We start from the raw sequence: 26,549 nt of genomic DNA on the forward strand, positions 1-26,549 counted from the left end.
TCATTAATCTTCGGAATGAAAATTAAGATATTTTTGTTGAAATCCGATGGCTCCGTGAGGCCTGCATATGGAGCAATGACATTTCCTCTCTCAAGATCCATTAATGTACTATAACATATTTAAATCAGTTCATGTGAGTACAGTGGTTCAATATTAATATTATAAAGCGATTAATAATAAGAATGTTAATCCAGGGTTTAGGAACGGTGTGAAACACGGGTTTACGAATACCCAGGATTAATTGTTAACTCTGGATAAATTATGAGCAGTGTTAAATGTGAAGCAAGATTCCGTTTACCCGGGGTTTAGGAGTAACCCAGGGTTAACTGTTTCAAGTGTGAAAAGCCTAGAGTATTCCCAACACTGTGGCCCGGTTTCACAGACAGGGTTAGCCTAAATCAGGATTAGCCCTTAGTTCAATTAGGATATTTAAGTAACTTTTATAAATGTTCACTAGAAAAAAAAAAAAACATTACTGGTGTGCATCTTGAGACAAAACAATGGCACCGACATATTTTAAGATATGTTACTTTCAGTTACAACAGCTCAAACATGCATTTTAGTCTGGGACTAGCTTAAGCTATTGCGTGAAACCGGGGGTGTATTTAGTGTCTTTGAAATCAAACACAAATGATTCAACTCATCAGTTTGTTACTAGACACTCCTGAAATGAGTGTCAGATAACGGAGAAGATGTGTACTCCACACTGATAAGTGTACTCCAGGACCAGGGTTGGGAAACACTGATTTAAATCTTTGAATTTGTACACGTCTACAGAATCTGTTAATGACTAACATGTACCTGATACAGTGTATGAAAACAGTACTTTAAATGATCACTGAAAATGCAATAAAAACATTGTAGAAGTTTAATTAAAAACTATTTGGATTGGTATGTTGGATTTCATTTTTGAGACGTTGATACGGTCAAACAGAAAAGACCTCAAGTGTCACTGAAATAAACAGCTTTGATTTTTTTTTCCAAATAAAGTTTTTTTTCTTTTTCCCCCAAATAAAACTCCTATATACACATAAAAGATGCACTATGGAAGATAAGTAAACAATTCCAACAAGTAGTACCATCGCATACCAAACAAAACATCTTTGCAAGTAATTTGCAATTTTATATTTCAACCACAGATGGCAACAGAGAGGCCAAAGTTCCATAGTGCACCTTTTATTAAGATCATATCCACACCAACTAATGCCATGTACATTGCAGAAAAAACAAAAATGTAACAAGATAATTCATACAAATAAACTGAATTACAAATATTTGACTGTTGAAGTCACCAAGAAAACATAATATCACAGACTCCAGTTTTAAATATCTTTTATTCATTTTAGAGGCAAAAATTCCCAATAGCAGATTGATGGTGAAACCTAGAACGGTCTCCCAAACCAGAGGGATCAGCATCAATGTTTCTGTTTGTAAGATTTCACAGACTGGTGGAATGAGCAGAACGAACAGGGTTAAGGCTAGAATCAGGTTTTGAGTCGTCCTGTTCTTTGTTGTTCTTTCAGCCACATGAAGCTAATTACTGCTTTGGCAAAAGCTGCCTTTGCCAACAAGCACACAGACAGCCTGGCAGGCAAAGAGATAGGTAAGAGGAAAGGTCTGGTCAAGAAATAAAGACTGATTTCATAAATCAATTTGAAGTAGAGGAAAAATGAAGTCCAACAACAACAAAAAAAATATTATTCACTCACATTCACACAAAAAAATCTAACAAGCAGTCAAACTGTTGATTACAAAGTGACATCAGGGATTTGTAAAGTGACATCATTTTGCACGCTTTTGACCAAAGGGACAGCAAATTTAACTTGACAACAACCCCTGAAGTTATACTCTCAGTCCTTTGTCTAGCCTGCAGTTTTTCTTTTTGTAAGGTTGGGGTCTGAATCAGAGCTGGTCTTTGAAGATTGCCAAGCCGTAAGATTTTCTAACCAATTCAGAAGTACAAGTGAAGACTAGTCCCATGCAGCTCATTTTACCAGCATTGGTTTCCAAATATCGAAACATTGGTCTACTCATGAAGGGACCAAGAATTAAGTATGGTGCACTGATAAGAACTGATACTGACAATGATAGCAAGGTTAACAAGCTAAGATAGGAGAGGCGAGCACAACCTTAAATAGTACAGTGGCATGAGGTTTCAGTAGAGCGAAAGTAGGGAGAGAAATGACAATCCCCCAACTCAATCCTTTACCTCCCATCGTCTCTTTTGGCGCGGGCCTGAACCAGCTCGCATGGCTGTACCCAGTTGTTATCATGTAGCCCAACTCGACAGCCAGGCGTGTCCTTATCTGTGCGCCGACAACACATCCAGTAGGAACGTCCATAAGGCAAGTCGTGGTGGTAAGGTTTAGGGTGCCAGCGGCAGAGCGACACATCTCCCCGCTCATACTGCCGCTTGCACTGCTTGCAGGGGTCATCGCGGTACAACGGGTCCTGGTTCCAGCGAGAGTCTGTAGCACGCACACCGTACGTCTCGATCAGGGTCTTGAAATCATGGCAAGTGCATTTGAGGGCCGCTAGCGAACGGGTGGGCAGGTAGCTGAAGATATTGACCATGATGTGGTCCGGAAGCAAAAGCATGTATTGCCGTGGTTCCAGAAGCCGCTGGATCTGAAAGCGAATCTCAAGGAAGTCATGGGAGACGTGTCGGTAGAGGCGGCACAACGGAGGATCAGAACAATCATCCACAGTTGCCAGTGGGGAGTCTGGCCTCTCTACAGTAGGCCCCACTGGCCCATTGTTGTTTGCACAGTCTAAAGACAGCATACCGCTGTTTACTGTTGAACAACTCTCATCTTCAGTAGCTGGTGACTGCAGAAAGAACAGTTGGCCAGGAGGCGGATCCTCTGAGGATTCAGTTGAGTTAGCCCCATTGGGCATAGCAAAACATACAGTCTCTTCTTGAACATTCTCTGTGCTGTCTTTCCCATAGAAGACACATTGATCTACTGCACCCGTGACCACTACCTCAACATGGAATCCGGTCATCCGCTCTCGAGCCACTGCTGCCTTCTCTCCTGAGGCAGAGTCTTGGTTGGGATCTGGCGTTGTGGAGGGAGGCCTGTCGTTGATACCTTCCCCGAGCGGATCGGCCTTTGGTGAGCCAGCAAGGAGGGCACCTGGATCTCGAGATGAGGGACTAACCAGTTGGTAGAGGTCACAAGTGATCTTTTCTTTGCCCCTGGCTCCTGCTTGGCCCCCTCCGACTCCACAACTCATAAACATGCATTTAGGGCGGCCAACAGGCTCAGACTGGGCGCGAGGGTCCAGACTTGACACCCGAAAAGCAATCCGTACTTCCCCTCGTCCATGGCTTGGAGCACCACCCACAGACTCACCAGTGTGAATGCGGTCTCCTCCTGAACCACTAAGTTCAGGCCGCAAAGTTGTACTGTCGATATTCTGCTGCCGAGATTCAAACTGCGCAACAGCCTGAGCAACCCGTCGGGATTCCTGCTGTTGCTGCAGCAGATCAAAGTCACTTTGAGAAGTTGGTGCAGATGAAGGGGGTTCTGAGAGGATTACGACAGGTTTCTGATGGACTGTATAAGGACTTGTTTGTCCTTGCGCTACCATACCTTGAAGGGCCAAGGCTGTACGCTGTTCTACAAGGGCGACCATTTCAGCCACAGAGAGCAGATCTGTCTCACTAACTCCAACACCATCCTCTGTCAAGTTGGATTCTGGGGGTACATCAACGGCTACATTTTGAGCCCTAGTGGGAGGGTCATAAGAGGAACAGCGACGACGGCGCTTGGCCTTGGTACAATCGGTAGCCCAGTTTCCCTTGACTTTCATGGCACTAGGCCTGGCAATTCCAGCACCATTACACTGGTGAGCTACAAAGAAGGCAATTTTCTCCTTGGTGTTGCCTGGTTTGATGACATACCAGGTATCAAGCAGTACCCTGCCATCCTCCATCTGTGAATTTGGAGAGGGCGGTGCAGGTAGTGGTGGAGCCAGAAGGGTAGATGAAGCAGCTGGTGGGGTGTTTTCAGTGCCAACATCATCATCTTGCTCCTCACCAACTCCATGGGTCTCTATGGTTGTAAGCCCCGAATCGTCAGCCTTGCAGTGGGTGGTAGTTGTTCCATTGCGAATTGTACCATTGCTGTACGGCTTATTCTGGGAGTAGGTGCCAAAGGGGCGTGGGCACCACAGCCGGATGTGGGAAAAGGTGTCACGGTTCATTGTGAGCCCATGGGGAGCATACCTGCCTCTATACTGGGCAGCTACTTTGCAATTCACCACTCATCTTCATTTTTCAGGTCTGCGGGTTCCAGCTGGACAGATTACTCCATCTGAGGACTAAAGGAGGAAAAAAGGCAAGACTTAGTATCACGGAATTCATGTAAATTACGTTAAAATGTCTCAATCAGAATTACAGCAATAAATGGTTATGCCGAGTAGTGAATCATCTGAAATGAATGCGAACACACCCACTGTGCTCCAAAAAAAAGCTACTTTATATGATGTATGTTGTATTGAGCAGCAAAATCTGTTCTGTCAGATATGTTATTTAAGCCATTATGTTGACAATCAACGATCCAGTTATGCACATGTTGTCTTTTGTACGGTTTACTTTATGTAAAGTTTCAGTGTCACAGCTTTTTACAACCAGCCTATTGATTGAGATTTTAAAATTTCTCTCACTCTAGAACAGAGGTTAGGTAACTGGCATACACAGCAGATTTAATAGGGTGGATCAACTTTATATTTTGAGTGTTGATGCAATAGTTTTAATAGCATTGCCAACACAATTACTCCTCAAACTAAGAACTTGCTCTTTTAAGCCAGCTGCCACAAAGGATTACACACAATTGTTTTCCCCTCTGAAATTTTTATTATTGTTATTATTGTAACAAGTTATTTTTCAAGAATTTGAAAAGTCATATTGTGAAGCATTACTGCCATCTACAGCTCTTTGGTACATGACCAGGAAGGCAAAGGATAAGTCTGGGCTGACAGACTACAATAAATTCTATTAATTTAATCAGTGATGCAAATGTCAGTGGATTTTAGTAGTCAACTAAACTGATTAATCATCCCAGCTAACAGGAACAGACATGAACATGGTACTAAAAGGTACTGGTGTATCTGTAATCTCTACAAGAAGCAATCCTTGAGAAATTCCAATCAATAAACAGTGAACATTCAGGAATTTTGCTTTCAATATTGAGTTAGTCAAACTTCTTTTGTTAAATGCTGTTATGTTAAATAACACTTCGGCTAAAACCTTTTATTAAATGGGATCTATCAGATCCCATTGCATGCCAACACATGTGGTACACAATTGCACAATCAGTGTTAGGTTAGTCTTTTCATTCTGGGTGGCCACAATGCTTCATAACAAAACCTACTATTATCTGTGGCCATTAATTAGCAGAAGAGCTTATAAATTCTGATGGAAGATATGCAACATCCAATCCTTTGCCAAGAGAGAGAATGCTACTGTAGGCATATGTTGGTATCAAATTTCCATATAATGATAATTAAGCTTTTATCACAGTATATTGTATCAATATGGTATTGAATTAAGTTACCAAAAAGTGTTGTCCTCCTAAAAGTATTTAATAACATTTCACATAACAAAAAGAACATTTAAATACAATAATGTATAAAGTAAACATATGTTTCAAAGAGATTAAAGTGCTAATGAACTATAGAGAACACTTTACAGTGAGGCCCCATTAGTTAATGTTAGTTATTCCAGCAACTAACAATTAGCAATATCTAGATTTGTTACAGTAGTTATTCATTATTAATGTTAGTTATTAAATTTACAACTATTCATTTTTAGTTCAGGTCATTAAATATAATATTAACAGATACAACTTTTGATTTGAATAAAGCATTAGTAAATGTTAAAATTAACATTAAGTATTTTTTATCATTAATGTTAACTAATAATTACATTTTTTTAATTAAGTATTTAGTGCTGTGATGAACACCATTGCGAATGGGGTGTTTGCTTCCAGATTTTTTGAGTCGACTTCAATTCCTGACTCCCACTATAGAAGTCGATGGAATCGACTCCATTTGCTCCATTTCAAAACAAGGGTCAGCAATAAGAATACAAGATTGCCATCATTACACACTTAATGTAGGCTATTTCCGACACAAAGCCTTTATTTAAACACACTTTTAGCATTACTGGCCAAATTAGTCCAGTTTAGAAATGACATTACCTTGAAATAAGTATCACCATCGTTTCCTAGTTGTTGCCAACATTTAATTTTAAAGAGGAAAAAGTCACGAGAAAAAGCCTTGGTTGAATATCATTTCAGAGTTAAATAAACGAGAGTTAAGAGTTAAATAAAAGAGAAAGAGGGTAATGTGTTCTTTAATGAATTCATCTAAATGTTAGAATGAGGGCAATAAGCAAGTCATCTCTTGTAATAGTGCAAAAAGCTGCTTGGACAGGAGAGTTGAAGAAAAACTTTGATGAAACCACAAAGCTGACACGGAGGTATGTATAATTACAATGCGATTGGCTGTTATTGTTTTGTAAAGTAAGCCACATGTAAGATAAAAGTATGTGACTGTGATGTTTTCTGAGACAGCTCCAGCTCTCTGACGCACTAGTGAGTCGATTCCTGTGCTGCAGTCGACACCAACACTAGGAATCCCCATCACTACCTTCACTCGTTCCGCCATGCTTTTCATGCACTCTGTTGTTGTTTACATCAGAGAGCGCACATGCATCTTTGACGTAGCGTACAGGAATTGTTGTACATTTTAACCGGTTGATGGCAAAGTATTCTTAAATTGCATCTAAAAATCTAAACATTTCATAAGGAATTATTAACAGTATTTTGAAGTGGCTATGATAATATCGTGCATGTTCATTTTTGTAATATATTGTACATCGGCACATCTAATAAGTAGAGGAGGACAACCTGAAGAGTTATACTTTAGGTCAGTTTATAACACATTGCTTTGCTAACCTCTTTAATAACATAATATTTACATCTAACTGAATGGAGCATGAAAAGCATTGTTTCTAACCATACTGTATGCAAAGTTTTGAAAGACCTTGAAGAAAACGTTAATGGGTATAGCTTTGTGAAATGCAAGCTACTATTTTTAGCCCACAATGTATTTTAGAAGCACTTTATATTGCATATGAAATATGATACTACATGCCTGCTATAAATGAATGAGGTTTGCTAAACAAGGATTAAGACTGACCAATATAATTTTTAGGAATGATACAGATTAGTTTAATGTGTACTGTTCGACGACGAGTTAAATTCTCATATCTGTTGTGACAATAATTAAATATGTCAGTATATTTGTTTTGAAACCTAACTACTAGTGACTAATACTCTAATACTAATACTCTAATATATATATATATATATATATAAACATGGTTCAGACCAATAATCTGTTTTACCTAATCTCTTGTGTTCGGACAAACTGTATAATAAAAAAAAATAACTTCCTGAATGAATAAAATTAAGGAAGTTGGATTTTTGTTAAACTGGTGAAAATTAAATTACTTCATTAAAATCAGTATAAAAAAAAAAAGAATAAAAATTATTTAAAAGAAAGAAAGCGAATCCACTGCTGGATCTCATGATTGTAAAAATTTGATGACTCCAGTACGCTTCCAGCTAATCAGGACAAACAAAATGTTAAAGGACTTGTCAAACAAGTCAGTCCACAAGATGATTCACTCAGGACTGAACAAGACAGGACATACTATTTGCATCCTATTTTCTAAATGTCAATTATACATTACAGTGTGAAATCGGCCTTTATCCGTTTAATATTAATGACCATACATTGTTCTGTATATTCTTGGAAAACCTTACAAATCGATGGCATTAAAAAAAAAAACTATTTTAACCATACCAAACGTTCACCAATAGCAAATAACAAAGACAGAAAATATTCCCATTGCTGATGATTAACCTTGCAAAGAGGCTTTTTTTATTGATGAAAAATCAAAACAATACAATTACAATACAAAATTTCAACTGCTATAATGAGACACATGAACAATATTATAAGAATACTTTAAAGAGTGTACTCTTGTAAAATCTGAACAGCTTTTTGTTTCTTCTAAAGCAATATTAACTGCTTCACTTGATTTATAGCATCTGTAAGTGTTTTTGTCAGCTCTCCCTGTTCACTAGGCCTACTCATCAAGTTAATCCATGGCTTGACTTAACATAATCGCTTGACATCTTCAGTGCTTTACTTTCATTTCAATTAACACTTTTAAATCAAAACAGTAAAGAGTCGAAATAAAAACAAAGCGTTTTGAATCATTTGACTCGAGGCAGTTAAAAGCTGACTAGCAGCTAACTGGCTATTGCAAACTATTAGCCAGCTTTATAACATCTAAACATGAGCGAACCTCTCCACTTTACTTTCAATTAACAGTCATGTCAACCGAAATAATCGGTAGCGGTATAACTAACACTAATATATTATCCACTCAAGAGAACATATTTTATTGATGCTGTTATATATCTGCGCCAGTGTGTAATTAGCATATGTTTAGCTAAGCTGTCTGCATGAAGTGTAAAACTGCTGTCTTACATATTATACTTGGCTTATTTCAGTATTACACAGTAGAAGTTTAGCAACTCTTGTAGTATCAGAAGCTTACATTTTTAAACGTTTTAAAACATTTCACTTTAAGTCATCATCAACAATAAATAATAAGCCAAGCTAAAACAGTAGCAGCTCTGCTAGAGTTGTCTCTGCTTACCTTCTCCTGAGACCAAATCTCCGCTGGTTTCGCTCCGACAGCTTTACTTTTATAACCAAAAATGGCTGTGTTGTTGAATTTAAGTCAACAATCATTCAAATTTCTCTCTGTGTTTTTAAAAACTATTAGAAATGCAAGCTGAGGTCGATGAGGGTTTGCAGGTAGACTGTTAGCATTTGCAAGCTAACTCAAAAATGAAGCAAAAATCCCAATTTTCATCTGGCTTTATCAACTATATATGTCTGTTTTGAACACAGTAATGTGTTGTTAAATACTGTGTCTAAAAAAAATGGTCGTTTCTATTGTTGAACCAGAGTTTCAATACTATTTCACCAAAACAGAAATAGTTGGTAGGTCCTCGAAAAGCAATTGAGGAAGGCCATTTTGTTGACAAGCAGCTGCAAAACGCTTGTAGCCAATAGGGAGAGAAAGTTGATGGCATGCCCATATATGGATGTTCAGACTCCCCCTCTATCTCTACACCCACAAAGAGGAAAATTCTTCTACCTCGTAATGATCAGCATCTTTCACTTTCACCACATTTTACATAAAAGTCAAGTCTGGGCAAAAAACATAAATGAGGACTCTGTTTATGTTCTTTTTGTACTGTTTTGAGCACAACATGTATGACAAAGATGCACTGTGATTGCTCACAAATAGGATTATGATGTCAAGTGATTCACAGAAATAGATTTATAGATACAGCACAATTTCTGCTACAGTTTTCCATTGATAAAACATAAGCTGAAGTGTGGTATGTGAAAAGTGATATATTTTTGGGGAACATCTCTGTAATAAGTGAAAAAATAAAATATGAAAACAATATTACATCCATAAATATTCCAAACTGCTTGACAGAGGCAAGGCTGACTATTATTACAGTTGTTTAAAATTCATTATTATTTATTCAGTGATTTACATTATTCATTTGTCTAATTAATTTATTTAATTGTGCATGCTTGTATGTAACCAAAAACAATAGGCCCAAATAATATACCAAAATACTCAATTATCCTTTTAATAATTGAAGACTTCAGATGCAAAAGCCTCTAAGTGCCATCTGAAATTTTCTTTTATCAAGCTTGTATGTTTAGGGTCAGTAATTTCACTGATTACTGGCATTTCTATTAATAGAGTGAAATTATTGACCCTAAACATACAAGCTTGATAAAAATGATCATTTTAAGAAGAAAATTTCAGATGGCACTTAGAGGCTTTTGCATCTGAAGCCTTCAATTGTAGTTCAGTCATAGTCCATGAAATATTGTTCTGATATTTTTATTTTACTTTTTTATTTTTTACATCCAGGCACATTTAAAAGCACTTATAGGCATATTTAAAGGAACACTCCACTTTTTTTTTCTTTTTTTTTTTTGAAAATAGGCTCATTTTCCAACTCCCCTAGAGTTAAACAGTTGAGTTTTACTGTTTTTGAATCCATTCAGCCAATCTCCAGGTCTGGCGGTATCACTTTTAGCATAGCTTAGCATAGTTCATTGAATCTGATTAGACCGTTAGCATCTCACTCAAAAATGACCAAAGAGTTTTGATATTTTGCCCATTTAAAACTTGACTCTTCTGTAGTTACATCGTGTACTAAGACCGATGGTAAATGAAAAGTTGCGATTTTCTAGGCCGATATGGCTAGGAACTATACTCTCATGTCGGCGTAATAATCAAGGAACTTTTCTGCCATACCATGGGTGCAGCAGGCGCAATGATATTACGCACCGCCTCTCACAAATGTCTCCATGGTTGCAAGGCTCGCTCCCTGTGCAAGCAGGAGGTCATGCTTAATATCATTGCGCTTGCTGCACCCATGGTATGGCAGCAAAGTTCCTCGATTATTACCAAAGTCCCTTTAAGACAAGTAATTTCACTCTGCGGCCATCTTTGAAACGCCTCTCGGGCATCCAAGTGCAGCTCCTATCTCTTTGAATGGGGAAACATCAAATTCTCCAAAGCTGTTTGCCAAGCTTTCGATTAAATTTCATATTTGAAATAACCAATGAAATCAGACAACACTGTTTCATAAATTTTGTTTCCAAATGCTCGAATCATGAAAAAAAAAATGGTATTTTCAGGCTGGATCAGGCTACTGCGCATGCACCGACCTAAATGCGCGTCTCTTCAGCTTCAATTTGGAGGCACGCGTCTGACTGTTTCTATAGAAACCGGAGCTTCTAACGGCTGCTGCAGTGACACGATGACTTTACCAATCGGCGACTGGCTCTTATTTAGAAGGCGGGACTTATTCTGCCATATTGTGCGTTGGACTTTCTCCCATTCAAACAATACGAGTGACGCGTCTTGTGTTATTCTATAGTCTTTGTTATTACGCCGGAATGAGAGTATAGTTCCTAGCCATATCGGCCTAGAAAATCACAACTTTTCATTTTCCGTCGGTCTTAGTACACAGTAGACTGGGTAAACCCAGCCTGATCTGCCGGCGATTTGATTTTGCCCGGCAACTCAGTCTGGAAACCCGTACATTCATTTCTGCTGCATCTGTTACACTTTTGCAGGAACCAATCACAGACTGGCTTATCCACCTTGCTCGCTATTGGTGGGTACAGAGCTCTTTCTATGGCTCTGGGCGGGTATAACACGATGACGTCTCTCGCACGACCATCAATCCAATTCCTTTTAACCTCTTAACGATGCTAAATGACTTCTTTAGTTTAGCAAACAAACCGCTCGACTGGGTGTAAATATCACTCACTTTCATGTTTTTTTGCACAACCTGCAAAAATCGCTCGATGCCATTGCTGCTCCTGCAAACCGCTGATCAATGCTACAAACCAATACAAACTAAACCTGTCTGGAGTTTTCGCGTCGCTCTGCAAAAGTACGTCACCCGGATCGTTGATCTGATTGGTTGAAGGACTATCCAATTGTGTGAATAATGCTCGTTGATCACGCCTTTTGTGCAGTAGGAAATACATAGCAAACTCCCCAGACCAATGTTCAATTTTAAATTGAGTTTGGTCTGGTGATAGCCAGACAAAGTACACAGTGAAACTACAGAAGAGTCAAGTTTTAAATAGGAAAAACATCGAAACTCTTTGGTCATTTTTGAGCGAGATGCTAACGGTTTAATCAGATTCAATGAACTATGCTAAGCTATGCTAAAAATGGTACCGCCAGACCCAGAGATCGGCTGAATGGATTCGAAAACGGTAAAACTCAACTTTTTAACTCTAGGGGAGTTGGAAAATGAGCCTATTTTCAAAAAAAGTGGAGTGTTCCTTTAAAACCAAATAAGATTTTTTTTCTTTCTTTTTTTCTTACAATTAGTATTTGACAGTCATTGCCACTGGACAGACATAAATAAGAAAGTCAACAATACTCAAATACCAGTAAATAAAATATCAAATGAACACAGATAGCAGGAGAAAGATAAGTAGCAATGTACATCAGTGTATGACCACAGTAGGCGTGAATGATCAGTGTATGGGATTATGTACAGTTCTTTATGTACAGTATGAGGACTACGGTGATACTGAACAGTGTGTGTTTTTATGTTTAATGGGGCACAGTTGTATAAGAAACTGTTCCTTATTGTTCCTAATTGTTTAAATATGCTGCTATATCACAGTCAAAACAAGCATGACTGGACATGATCAGTATGAGATCACGGGGTAAACTTGAAGGTGCTTAAAAAACTAAACATCCCTTTAGGACTGAGATTGGTAAAAAGACAACACATTTAGCAATCATATAATATAGCTTTAGTGTATAGTGAGACAGAGCCTTTTAGAGGAAACCGTTCTTTCAGATAATGCCCAATAAGAGATAAATAGCACAAGAGATACAAATAAGGCCATGCCAGATAATGTACTAACTACAGTATATGGAAAACAAATGCAGTTTGTGTAAGTACAGGAAGATTTTCACAGGTGTTGTCAGTCTTCTTCTTCCTTGGTGTTTATGGCAGTTGGCATCCAAAAAGTTGCATTACTGCCACCTGCAGTCTTGTCTCTTCATTATATTTGTCTTTCCAGTCCAGTCCTCCTTAAAAGGGTTTAGTTCACCCAAAAATGAAAATTCTGTCATCCCTCATGTCGTTCCACACCTGTAAGACCTTTGTTCATCTTCAGAACACAAATTAAGATATTTTTGATAAAATCTGATGCCTCAGTGAGGCCTGCATTGACAGCAAGATAATTAACACTTTCAGATGCCCAGAAAGCTACTAAAAACATATTTAAATCAGTTCATGTGACTACAGTAGTTCAACCTTAATGTTATGAAGCGACGAGAATACTTTTTGTGTGCTAAAAAAACAAAATAACGACTTTATTCAACAATATCTAGTGATGGGCGATTTCAAAACACTGCTTCATAAAGTTTCAAAGATTTACGAATCTTTTGTTTCGAATCAGTGGTTCGGAGCGTGAATTTAACTGCCAAAGTCACGCCCCCCAGTGGTGAACCATTACATTTCGAAACACTTATGATGTAACGAAGCCTCGTTTACTGAAATCACATGACTTTGGCAGATATTTTTGAATGAAGTCGTTATTTAGTTTTTTTTTGGTATTCACTTCATAACATTAAGGTTGAGCCACTGTAGTCACATGAACTGTTTTAAATATGTCTTTAGTAGCTTTCTGGGCATTTAAAAGTGTTAATTGTCTTGCTTGCAATGGAGGACTCACTGAGCCATCGGATTTTATCAAAAATATCTTAATTTATGTTCTGAAGATGAACAAAGGTCTTACGGGTGTAAAACGACATGAGGGTGAGGAATTAATGACAGAATTTTCATTTTTGGTGAACTAATCCTTTAATAAATTAAACAAATGGTGTTGTCAGTGTTAAAACGGATGCTGCAATCTTTGTTTTGTTTTGTTTTTCCTTATTGTGACATATCCGAGTGAAATGGCTTCTCGAACAAGAAAAAATGGATCAGTAAACACGTGATCAGAGAAGAGTCCCGGCAATAGGGAGGGGAAGTTATTTTATTTAAAGATTACGAGGGCACGTGAATTTAAAAAAAATAAAGTTGTGCACGGATAAATCATTTATAATACGTTAAATGCTGCAATATTCTATAAAAAAAGATAAATTGCCCATTTTTGATTTCAGGGTGACTTTACAGTTGTGAGTGAACACTACAAAGTGTTCCTTCTGTCAGGACATAATAGTAATGTTTCTTTAAAGCCGGAGACACACTTAAAGACACATGATTTCCCGGTTAGTAAGCGATAATTCCATAATTTTAATGAAATGGATAACATGAACGGTGCATTTGTGAACAGAACATTTTAGTAATAATCTCTGATTTGTTTGAAAGTGAATGTGTTATGTATTTCATTGAAGAATCACACACATACTCTGCAGGTTTCGGATAATATGCTACTAATCCCTCCGGAAAGTCAAATGAAAGTCACTATAGCTCCGCGGGGTGTGCTTTACACAATCAAGAGCATCCAGCGAGAGCGTCGTTTGTCACTGCACCTCTCACACTGGCCGGTAGACGGCGTTATCCTCCAACGGTTCATTGGCCATTGCGTCATATCGGATACGCCCCGTGCCGAATTCTATTGGCCCAAGACGTGTATGTCAAAACTGATACTATGGTTACCAGGTTAAACGTGTTTGCTTTCCGCTCGTGATTGGTTGTCAGCAGACACAGCTCTTAAAAACAACCCCTTTTTGATATAAGCAAATTTGATTGGCTATGTCGGTTGTCAATCACCGGAGTCTTTCCGTGTCCGGTAGTGGTTGCAAAACAGTCAGAGGTGTGTGGAGTAGAAAGGACGCACAGACGCTGAGAAGGAGCTAATCTCAACACGAGTGAGTATTATTACTACACCGCTGTACTCATTTATTTATAAATACAAGCTGGAAACATCTGTACAGTGTAAAGAGCTCTTAGGTAAAATGCCATGTCATCAAAACTTGTGTATTGTAACAATTTATTGGATACATTTTAATACTGTAATATTCAGGAGTCAATATAGTTAATATTCAATTTCTAACTGGAAATAAATTAACACTAAAACTGAAATAAGATTACTTTAAACCTAAAAAAATCAAAAAAAAAAAAATAATCAAAATAATCTATTAACTTTACATCAAACCTAATTGCACATATGCAAACATTGTAAAAGCAATTTAAAAGCATGTGTATCAGCAAAATGAATGAATATTTTATGATTTGAATAAAATAAAATATAAATATTACTTAAAGTAAATGAAAGTTAGATATATTGCCAAAGCAACTAACTGAAATAAGTTTAAAGGATTAGTTCACTTTCAAATTCAAATTTCTTGATAATTTACTCACTCCCATGTCATCCAAGATGTTCATGTCTTTCTTTCTTCAGTCGAAAAGAAATTAAGGTTTTTGAGGAAAACATTCCAGGATTTTTCTCCATATAGTGGACTTCAATGGACTCCAAACGGTTGAAGGAGAAATAAATGGTCTTCTATAGTGAAACGATTGCTCATTTTCCAAAAAAAAAAAAAAAAAATATATATATATATATACATTTTAACCATAAATGCTAATCTTAAACTAGCTCTCTTCTTCTTCTTCTCTATTTGAATTCCAGCAGTGTAGACACTGCTAAGTGTATTACTGCCCTCCACAGGTCAAAGTTTGAACTAATTGTTATATACTTGTGCTAGCATATTGTAAATGACAATTTTGTTCAAACTTTGACCTGTGGAGGGCAGCATCTACACTGCTGGAATTCAAATAGAGAAGAAGAAGAGAGCTAGTTCAAGATGAGCATTTATGATTAAAATGTATATAAATTTGTAAAAAAAAATTTTAGAAAATGAGCGATGATTTCTCTAGATAAACCCTTATTCCTCGTCTGGTATCGTTTAAAGCCCTTTGAAGCTGCACTGAAACTGTAATTTTGACCTTCAACCATTTGGGGTCCATTGAAGTCCACTATAAGGAGAATAATCCTTGAATGTTTTCATCAAAAACCTTAATTTCTTTTCGACTGAAGAAAGAAAGACATGAACATCTTGGATGACATGGGGGTGAGTAAATTATCAGGAAAATTTAATTTGAAAGTGAACTAATCCTTTAAGTTGAAACACTAAAATTACTAACTGGAAACAGATAAAATCTAAAACTAAATAATAATAAAGCAAAAACTAATAAAAAACTGAAAAGCTAATTCAAGATTTATATGTAGTATATAAATAATGCTAAAATACCTGCCTGCTCTGAACTGCTCAGTAATGATCTGATGTTTGAAGGTTCAGTGCTCTGAAATCTGCTGTGATTTTCAGTGATGTTGGCAGAAGTGCTCCAGGTGTTGAGGGGGGCCAGCAAGGTGGGAGCTGCCTTCACCAGCCTTCAGGGCGAACAGCTTAGACTGATGGCCTGTAACTCGACCTTTGGTGCAGGGGTCAAAGCTGTGACGGAGGCGGTCGAGAGTGTGATGGGCACTGGAGGCATGGTTAGTGAATGCATAAAGATTTATCTCTCAGCAAATTTATAGATATGAATGAATATAGTAAGAGAAATTACCATTTTTTAGACTCCCAAAACTGATGAGTTCCCTAACATTGAGAAGTGGGAGGAGATGGATCCGGATGAAGCAGAAAAGTGGGCAGTCGGCTCTGAAATGCCCCCAGACGTTTCCAGCAAAGATGGATGGGATGAAATGTCAGAGACGCCTGTTGGTGCTCCTACTGGCACGGTCAAAGGAACTGGCTGGCCTGGTCAAAACACTCGGTTTTTGCATGTATCAGCGTCTCATCGTCATCATACTAGGTTTGTCCACGACTCTATTGTGGCCAGGTTGAGCCCTGAAGACATTAAAAAGGCACGGGAGGCAAAGCAGAATATCGCCAGGCCAGTACGACAAAAGGTGAGGTTTTAAATGTTAACATTGGAAATACATGCCGAAAACTTAATATATGGTGAAAACGATTAGATTGGTTTAGTTCATGCAAAAATGAAAATTCTGTCATTAATCACTAACTCTCATGTCGCTCTAAACCCGTAAGACCTTCGTTCATCTTCAGAACACAAATTAGGATATTTTTGATATTGATATTGATACTGAATCGACGTTCTGATATAACCCGGAAGGGTGTGTAGGAGACTGACATGGAAGAGAAGAAGTTGTTGAATAGTTTGTTTTTTTTGCACACAAAAGTATTTTCGTCGTTTCATAACATTAAGGTTGAACCATTGTAGTCACGTGGACTATTTTAATGATGTCTTTAATACCTTTCTGGGCCTTGATAGTGGTAATTGTGTTGCAGTCTATTGGAGGCCAGATAACTCGGGGATTTCATCAAAAATATCTTAATTTGTGTTCCAAAGATGAATGAAGGGTTTGGAGAGACATGAGGGTGAGTAATTAATGACAGAATTTTCATTTTTGGGTGAACTAACCCTTTAAAACATTCAAAACAGTTGAAATGAAGCTAAAATAAAATATAAATATTAGATGAAAAATGAAAATTAGAGATGTTTTGGCAGCTAACTAAAATATAAGTTTAAGTTGAAGCACTTAAATTAATAACTGAAAATAAATTGGCATTGAAACTGAAATAAAATACAGAATACAGTAAACCTAAATAGGACTATAAATAAATGAGAAGTAAAGCACCTCTGATGGCCAATACTATCAGTGTATATATATATATATATATATATATATATATATATATTTAATATATAACCAATATATAAAAGTATATTGTTTAGTATGAAAAAGTATTTATTTACAGTTTTCATTTTCAGCATGTGCTGCTCGTTTATGGAAAAAAAAAAGTTTTGATCAATACATTTGTAGACTTTATTGAGCATTATGATATTGATGCTTTGCAGCTTAGTGAGCGAGCCAGAGAACGGAAGGTTCCTGCGACGCGGATGAGTCGACTTGCTAATTTTGGGGGTCAGTGATTTTCATTATTTGATATATAATATTTAATTTTATATATACAGCTTTACAGAATAAATGTGCAGTTGTGTTTATCATTGTTCTTCAAATGTTTGTGGGCAAAATCTGGCTATTTCAATTTGAATCCCTGCGATTGGGTATTTTGTGTGAGAGTGAAAGATTTCCCAACACTGATTTCGCAACAGGGTTAAATTGGTCCTGTAGATTTGCCGTGTTGACCAACAGAAAGCTACTTGGCTTCATACATCGCTACACTATTGGCAATATAAAATTGTTTAGAAATAGAAAAGTTGAAGAAATTTTGCTAATGTGGTCACACCTTAATAATGCATTAATTTGTCCTATCCATAATAATTCTGCTGCTTTCTTTGGTAGGCTTAGCTGTTGGTCTTGGCATTGGAGCCATTGCCGAGGTGGCAAAACAGTCTTTTGGAGGAAAACGCACAGGTACGTAGTATGTGGCATCTCTTGTCTTGTTTCTAAAACTGTTATTGGGCATATAGTTAAATTTCTGGTGTCTTTCACTTTCAGAGATGGGGGCTCTTTTAGACTCTCCCTTCCTGTCAGAGGCCAATGCAGAGAGAATAGTGAACACACTGTGCAAGGTTAGAGGAGCGGCCCTCAAGATTGGGCAGATGCTAAGCATTCAAGGTACACAATTTAAATGTATTGTGAATACTTTGGTACCAAGTGCCTTGATTTGTTCATATGAATGATGATGCTAAATATTCCCGTTTCAAGAGACCCATTTAAAGGATTAGTTCACTTCAGAATTAAAATGATAATTTACTCACCCCCATGTCATCCAAGATGTTCATGTCTTTCTTTCTTTTTTGAGGAAATTTTTTTCTCCATATAGTGGATTTCAGTGGGGTACAATGGGTTGAAGGTCCAAATTGCAGTTTCAGTGCAGCTTCAAACTACCCCACTGAAGTCCACTAAACTGAGAAAAATCCTGGAATGTTTTCCTCAAAAACCTTAATTTCTTTTCGACTGAAGAAAGAAAGACATGAACATCTTGGATTCTAAAGTGAACTAATCCTTTAAGAGCTTGAAACTCTTCCAGATGTTTTCTGTCCTTTGTTGCTCTTCACAAAATATTATTTAGAGCATTTGAAAGGCACAAAACAAATTAGATGCTTTAATTTGTGATGGTAGGAAATTATCCTCTGTGATGATGTTACTCATTTTTATGTCCTCAATAGATAACAGCTTCATTAGCCCGCAACTGCAGAAAATATTTGAGAGGGTTCGACAGAGTGCTGATTTCATGCCAGCCTGGCAAATGCATGTAAGTTACAGTGGTTTCTTCATTGATACAGTGTTATTTGTTATGGAAAGATTCTTCAGATTTTTTTTTTTTGATGATGATCTTGTAAAATATTAACCATAGAACTATTAAAAACTGCCTTGATGTCTTGAAATAATTGAGTTAATGAGCACCATGCTGGAGAGTCTCTTTTTTACTAACAAGCTGTTTCAATATTCATCAAAAATACTGTTAAGACACCAGCTTGAAATAAAGATTTATTCATATTTTTAATTGGTTTTTATTTTTAATTTTAGTTTTAGTAATTTTGCTTTTGTCATTTTTATTAGTTTTACTTTTAAAAAATCTATTCATCTTTAATTCATTTTTATTTCAGTTTTAATTTTAGTACATCAACTTAAAGGGATAGTTCACTCAAATTATTCCATAATTTTCTCACCCTCAAGCCATCCTAGGTGTATATGGCTTATTTCTTTCAGCTGAACACAATCTGACTTATATTAAAAATATCCTGGCTCTTCCAAGCTTTATAATGGTAGTGAATGGGGCTCAATATTTTGAAGCCCAAAAAAGTGCATCAATCAACTAATCCATACAACTCCAGGGGGTTAATAAAGGCCTTCTGAAGTAAAGTGATGGGTTTTTGTTAGAAAAATATCCATATTTATAACTTAAAGGTGCAATATGTAAGAATTTTGCAGTAAAATATCCAAAAACCACTATGCCAGTGTTATATATTTTGTTCACTTGAGTACTTACAATATACCAAACTATTTGTAAATCGTGAGAAAATTGCAATTTTAACCAAGGCTCCGGGACGTGTGAGGAGTCGCCTGTCAATTGCGTCATACCCGCGTTACCCTCGGTTTCCGGTTTTATTTTGTAGAAACCATGGAAACACCAAAGACGCTTTAATATTTACATGTTAATAGACAAGGGAACAACTGTTTTGATATATTTATAGACAGAAAACTAATTGTTGTTAGTTATTGCAACAATTGTTTAAATCTAATTTTCTTGTTTTTTTGTTTTTGTTTTGAGTACCATGCTTTACCATGCCTCAGAGAAAAATACTATTTTGTCAAGTAGCTAACATAGCATAATCAGAAGCAGCTTTATTTTTAGTAACAGTAAACAGAATTTTCTCCATCATACAATACGTTTTAAAATTAATTGCATGCCATTTATCAACAAGCCATCCAGCATTTAATATGATATTCTAAAATCGATCTATCTTACTGCAGTGTGTAACAGTGTCTCACAGCAGCTGCCGAGCGAACGCTCAGAGTAACGTTATAACATCATTTTCAACGCACTCAAATGTATCTAATATGATAAACAGAGCTGCGTTACCTCATACTCATGACCGGAAAAGCGGAAGCGACACCGGCGACTGTGTCATAATAAAAGTTCAGCTGCTCGTGAGGCGTGTGTTGCGCAATCGCTCCAGCGGCCTCGTTCAGCTCCCACAACACTCTGTCCTGCTCTGCTTCATACTACAGTAATGTTAATAATCGCATCCATGAACATGATTTCTTCCTGAGTCCTATCCCTATTATTTGGCACCTTCCGTTGAGACCACATGTCCCAAGATTCTGTGCTCAAACTTGCGTCATCAAGCTACACCTTTGTTTTGAAGGCCTCTAGGCCTCTAGCGGACAGAATTCTTACATACTGCACCTTTAATAAACTATAATAACTGGCTTCTGGTAACAGCCGTATGCAAGTTGAGTTCAGGTTCGGTCAGGGTCAGAGGTCACTCTTCCGCCAGAACTAGACTTGCATACGGCCGTTACCGGAAGCCAGTGATTATAGTTCCCCCCCCCCCGAGAGTGTAAACCTGGCAACCCTGATGACAGCTGTTAGTGGTGCTTAGGTTCTTCTAACTGATGTTTTTGAGATGTTAAGTTCACTTTGTGATATCTCACCAACTGTGTTGAAACCCCATGTGCAGAAAGTGCTTGAGGAAGACTTAGGGGCTGGATGGAAGGAGAAACTCTCATCATTTGAGGAAAAACCCTTTGCTGCTGCTTCCATTGGTCAAGTGCATCATGGAGTTTTGCTTAATGGGAGGGAAATTGCTATGAAGATACAGGTACATTTTCATGATCTCTTTTCAGCAGGCTTTTTTTTAGGTTTTGCAACATATATTGATGTTCTATGTATAAACAATCATTTATTTCTTTTTCTCATATAGTACCCTGGTGTCGCTGAGAGCATTCATAGTGACATCAACAATCTTATGTCTGTTCTGAAGATGAGTGTTATGCTGCCTGATGGTGAGCACTGGCAATTGCTTTCATCTTTGTATTAAGTTCAAAAAGCACAAATTTCAGAAGTGGGCACATTGAGTCATACACATTGTGTGGGTTGTCAGTAGCTGATGATTTATTTTAACAGGTTTGTTTGCTGACAGTAGTCTGGAGGTTCTTCAGAGGGAGCTGGCATGGGAGTGTGACTACAAGAGAGAGGCAGAGTGTGCAAAGAGATTCAGGTATATAATAAATGCTCAGTTATAATAAATATCTGGATTGTGTACCGTTTGAATGAACCACAACTACACTACCGTTCAAAAGTTTGGGGTCGGTAATGTGTTTGAAAGAAGTCTCTTATGCACAACAATGCTGCATTTACTTTAATTTAAAAACTACAGTAAAAACAGTATAATTTTTCATATTGTGAAATATTAATACAATTTAATGTAACTGTTTCCTATGGAATTTTCAGCAGCATTCAGTGTCATATGATCTTTCATAAATCATTTTAATATGCTGATTTGATGCTCCAGAAATATTTCTTATTATTATCTATGTTGAATACACTTCATATTTTTGTGGAAACCTTGATACATTTTTTTTTCAGGATTCTTTGTTTAATAGAAAGTTCAAAAGATAAGCATTTATTTAAATTAGAGATATTTTGTAACATTATAAATGTCTTTACTGCCACTTACTGTCAATTTTAATGCACCCTTGCTACATAAAAGCATTCATTTCTTTTAAAAGATCGTAAAAAAAAGTCAAAACTCGCATCTCATAAATCTCAGCTGCTCTGTTTAAAAAGATATCACAAAAATCTTGAAAAGTACACCTTTACACATTATTGACTACTTTTCTTGACTCTCACAGGAATTTGCTTAAAGGAGATCCAGTATTCGTGGTCCCCGAGGTCTTCGATGAGCTGTCGGGCCGTCGTGTGCTCACCATGGAACTAGTTAATGGAGTTCCACTGGACCGCTGTGTTGATTTGAGTCAGGAGACTAGAAATGAGGTGGGTTAGATAGTTAAACAGAGAACAGACATTTGCTATAAGCTTTTGTTTGATTTATTGATTCATTTTTTGTTGTTGTTGACATTTTTGTGATGTAACTTGGCACTACATTTTTTAATCAAGCATATACCCTTTGCATATACTGTAATTGATACTTTGTTGTCTAAGAGTTGTAGGTGTGAATAACCTACAATAGTATTTCTCCTGGTTTGGCGATATTGACATTGGTTATCTTATATGATATCCTATTTTATTTCACTGTGAAAATGAATTTGAGAATAATTCTCGCTCACCTTTATTCTGTAGATCTGTTTTAACATCCTGCAGTTGTGTTTGAGAGAGTTGTTTGAGTTCCGCTTCATGCAGACAGACCCCAATTGGTCCAACTTCTTCTATGATAGTGAACAGAACAAGGTGAGCAACCACTAAGACACTGACGACTGAGGTGTGAATGTACATTCAGATGTATATTTGCTCATCTATAGTTTTACATTAACAATTCAGTTCTAAAATTACAGAACACAGTATAAATATTAGATTCAGCAATTTGTGTGGGTGATCATAGTGTTAAATTATGCAGCAGCGCTCTTTAATCATCTTCCTTACACACACACACACACAAATAACACATTAAGTATTTCTCAAAAATATGAATTTGTGTGCTTGTGTTCTTCAGTCCAATCATTTTCAATCAGCTCTGAAGGTCTTGATCACTTTTTAGAAAGGCAGTGCTATTTATTTACATTGAGGAAATGGCATGTTTTCTTAGCGATAGCTGCTATTTACATTTAGTTTTAATAGCAATAGATTCTACTTACACTAACTGAAAAAATAGATCCTATTTACACTATTTAACAATAGCAGTATTTCTTTGCAATAAGTGTAAATAGTAGTTCGATGATATTTATACATATAAATAGTGGCAGATACTAATTGCACCTCAGAATTGATGTTCATTAAATAGTATGCAATAATAACATATAGTGTAAATGATTATATTTAATAAAATTATTAAATGGATGCCGCCTTATTGGGACAATAAAGCCCTCCCTAGCCCTAAACCTAACCGATAAATGCACGTTAAACAATTTATGTCCACTTTTTTGAATATTTTCTGCATTTTTATTGAAAATTAATGTCTTTTTTTGTTCTGAAATGTGATGGGAAAAGGGTGTAAAGCAAGTTCGGCAAAATGCGGATTCGAACTTGGGTTGATTTGGGTCAACTTTTTTACCATGCGCCTTACACTTACACTGTTGCTACTGTTGATGATCCATCATCTTCCATAATTTTGTCTGGCCCAACCAGATGTCAGTGGGCGGAGTTAGTGTAAATAGCATCTGCCAACATGGTGGGCTGTTTGCACTTAGTGTAAATAGACACTGTTTTAGAAATCCCGTCAAGAGCACATATGATCTAAATACCCTTTCTTTCAAAAGTTGGGGGTCAGTATGATTATTTTTTTTAAAGAAATTAATACTTTTATCTTCAAATGTTTATTAAATTGATTAAAAGTGACATTAAAGACAATTATAATGTTAGAAAAGATTTCCATTTCTATTCATCAAAGAATCCTGAAAAACCTTGCATCACAGGAATAGATTACATTTTAAAATATTACTATTAAAATATATTTATTATATTAAAAATATATTTTTTAAATGTAATTTCAAAATATTGCTTTTTTTAATGTATTTTTGCTAAAAAAACTTTAAAAGTTCTTCTGATTTGTTTTTGTTTCCACATTTCTTGCATAATTTCCTAATTGCATGTCTGTTTGTTGTTAGACCTTTCCACTTCTCTAAATTGAAACAGTATGTATGACTTTGATCATTTGTCCTTCATCATAACAGATATTTCTGTTGGACTTTGGAGCCTGCCGAGATTACCCAGAGTCATTCACAGATGATTACATAGAGGTACAGATTTTTGGGAATATTTTTACACAACACCTTAGTGGGTAGGACTGGAAAGGGATGTGACTCAAAGGGGCTTTTCATAAAAAAGTCACCTCAAGATTTTTGTTATTAATGGGAATCTCTGTTTTTGTCAGCATAGACACATACAGTATACTAATAAATATGTGAGTGTTATTAAAAAAAAATCACAATAGAACTTACAAACAATGCAAAAATATTGGTAAATGTTAAAAAGAACATCATTACTGCCTTTGTTCCCTTTTATATATACATATAATTTGTTTAATTTTTGTCATTCAAGGTGGTTCATGCAGCGTCAATCGGAGACAGGGCAACTGTTCTGCAGAAATCCAAAGACCTGAAGTTCCTTACGGGATTTGAAGCCAAGGTTTGTGGCTTTATATGGTTTATAATACTCATCCCCAATAGTTTTACTGTCTTGCATATTTTCTATCCACTTTTTCTCTCTAGATTTAAAGTACTTTCTCTACCGCAAAACGTTCTTATTCTCTTCAGGCATTCGAGGAAGCACACGTGGAGGCAGTGATGATCCTCGGCGAAGCGTTTGCTTCTCCGGAAGCGTTTGACTTTGGCGCTCAGAGTACCACACAGCGCGTCCAGAGCCTCATCCCCGTCATGCTTCAACACCGTCTCACTCCTCCTCCAGAGGAGTCTTACTCTCTGCACCGCAAAATGGCCGGCTCGTTCCTCATCTGTTCCAAGCTAAAGGCCCGCATGCCCTGCCGAAATATGTTCCTTGATGTTTACAACGCCTACAAACGTCAACGACAGGAAAGATGCACCTAGGTTTTGAGGGTTTTATGTGACTATTTAATCACTCGAGAACTTAAAGATGTTCCTCTGACAGCCAGATGTTTATTTATATGCATACGAAGAAAGTTCATTTGTTTCAGTGTGTTTTTCTTTTATTTGCTTTTTGATTGGGAAAAAAACATTCATTCTCTGTTAATCAAACAACAAGCTGAATGTGAATGTTGATGTTTGTACAATTTGTTTAAAGGTCATTATGATCATTGCCAAACTTTTAAAGTTATGACGTTATAAGCAATGAATATAACGATTTTGCTCCAGTGGAGTGAATTACATGTCAGAATTTTTCTGAATGATGTAAATCTAACAATAGAATTAGACTGGACATATTGAATTGTAACATCATGTTGCAGGTTATTCCATGTAAGAAAAGTCAATGTGTGTATTTCACTTCTCATCATTAAAAGTATGTGACATAACTGGTTTAGCAGTGAATATTTCACTGTCTGTAAGGCCACTGATATAAAACTGTGATAAGTGTCCAGTACTTTAAAGGACAAATCTGAGGTCACACCCAAATATTCTGCATATTTCCAGAATATTCATGTATTTAGTTATGTTTATTTATTCATTCACTAAAAATGATAACATTTTGCACGTGTTCCATGATAGTACCTTTGGAATAAATGTAAATACAACGATACATGAATATGCTAATATTCTATAATCTTTTAAAGGATTAGTTCACTTTCAAATGAAAATTACCCCATGATTTACTCACCCTTAAACCAGCCGAGGTGTATATGACTTTCTTCTTTCTGATGAGCACAATCAGAGAAATATTATTGAATGTCCTGACGCATCCGAGCTTCATAATGGCAGTGAGCGGGATCAATGAGTATGAAGCTGAAGAAAGTGTCTCCATCCACATCCATCTATCATAAACATACTCAACACGGTTAAAGGGTTAGTTCACCCAAAAATGAAAATAATGTCATTAATCTTCGGAACACAAATTAAGATATTTTAGTTGAAATCTGATGGCTCAGTGAAGCCTGCATAGGGAGCAAAGACATTTCCTCTCTCAAGATCCATAAAGGTACTAAAAACATATTTAAATCAGTTCATGTGAGTTCAGTGGTTCAATATTAATATTATAAAGCGACGAGAATATTTTTGGTGCGCCAAAAAAACAAAATAACGACTTATTTAGTGATGGCCAATTTCAAAACACTGCTTCAGGAAGCATCGGAGCATAATGAATCAGCGTATCGAATCATGATTCGGATTGCTTGCCAAACTGCTGAAATCATGTGACTTTGGTGCTCCAAACCGCTGATTCGATATGCTGATTCATAACGCTCCGATGCTTCATGAAGCAGTGTTTTGAAATCGGCCATCACTAAATAAGTCATTATTTTGGTTTTTTTTGGCACACCAAAAATATTCTCGTCGCTTTATAATATTAATATTGAACCACTGTACTCACATGAACTGATTTAAATATGTTTTTAGTACCTTAATGGATCTTGAGAGAGGAAGTGTCCATTGCTCCCTATGGAGGCCTCACTGAGCCATCGGATTTCAACTAAAATATCTTAATTTGTGTTCCGAAGATGAACGGAGGTGTTACGGGTGTGGAACGACATGAGGGTAAGTAATAAATTACAGAATTATCATTTTTGGGT

The 26,549-nt window shown here is 36.7% G+C and overlaps 2 protein-coding genes across 2 annotated transcripts; one reads left to right on the forward strand and one right to left on the reverse strand.

The window, feature by feature from the left end:
- Positions 1-1,315: 1,315 nt before the first annotated feature.
- fbxo46 (F-box protein 46) lies at positions 1,316-9,155 on the reverse strand. Its single transcript, XM_048160395.1, has 2 exons — positions 8,744-9,155; positions 1,316-4,326 (listed from the first exon to the last, which is right to left on the reverse strand). Exon 2 carries the CDS (start codon positions 4,207-4,209, stop codon positions 2,206-2,208), a length of 2,004 nt encoding a protein of 667 aa, XP_048016352.1. The 5' UTR covers positions 4,210-4,326; positions 8,744-9,155; the 3' UTR covers positions 1,316-2,205.
- Positions 9,156-14,396: 5,241 nt separating this feature from the next.
- On the forward strand, positions 14,397-25,340 carry coq8b (coenzyme Q8B). The gene is made up of 15 exons (XM_048161345.1): positions 14,397-14,545; positions 16,004-16,173; positions 16,255-16,587; positions 17,559-17,625; positions 18,007-18,078; positions 18,163-18,282; positions 18,837-18,922; positions 20,856-20,996; positions 21,099-21,180; positions 21,302-21,395; positions 22,030-22,171; positions 22,478-22,585; positions 24,025-24,090; positions 24,392-24,478; positions 24,607-25,340. Coding segments are annotated over exons 1-15 (1,860 nt in total). The 5' UTR covers positions 14,397-14,544; the 3' UTR covers positions 24,898-25,340.
- Positions 25,341-26,549: the final 1,209 nt, after the last annotated feature.

The sequence above is a fragment of the Megalobrama amblycephala genome, linkage group LG16, assembly GCF_018812025.1.
Source record: "Megalobrama amblycephala isolate DHTTF-2021 linkage group LG16, ASM1881202v1, whole genome shotgun sequence".
In the NCBI taxonomy this organism is placed as follows: Eukaryota; Metazoa; Chordata; class Actinopteri; order Cypriniformes; family Xenocyprididae; genus Megalobrama; species Megalobrama amblycephala.

Excerpts from the sequence above, each read along its gene's own strand:
- fbxo46 (XM_048160395.1), bottom strand. The coding sequence starts at position 4,209 with ATGAACCGTGACACCTTTTCCCACATCCGGCTGTGGTGCCCACGCCCC.
- coq8b (XM_048161345.1), top strand. Across the intron at positions 16,588-17,558 it reads CCAGGCCAGTACGACAAAAG|CTTAGTGAGCGAGCCAGAGA; the intron begins GTGAGGTTTTAA and ends GATGCTTTGCAG. Across the intron at positions 24,091-24,391 it reads TCACAGATGATTACATAGAG|GTGGTTCATGCAGCGTCAAT; the intron begins GTACAGATTTTT and ends TTGTCATTCAAG.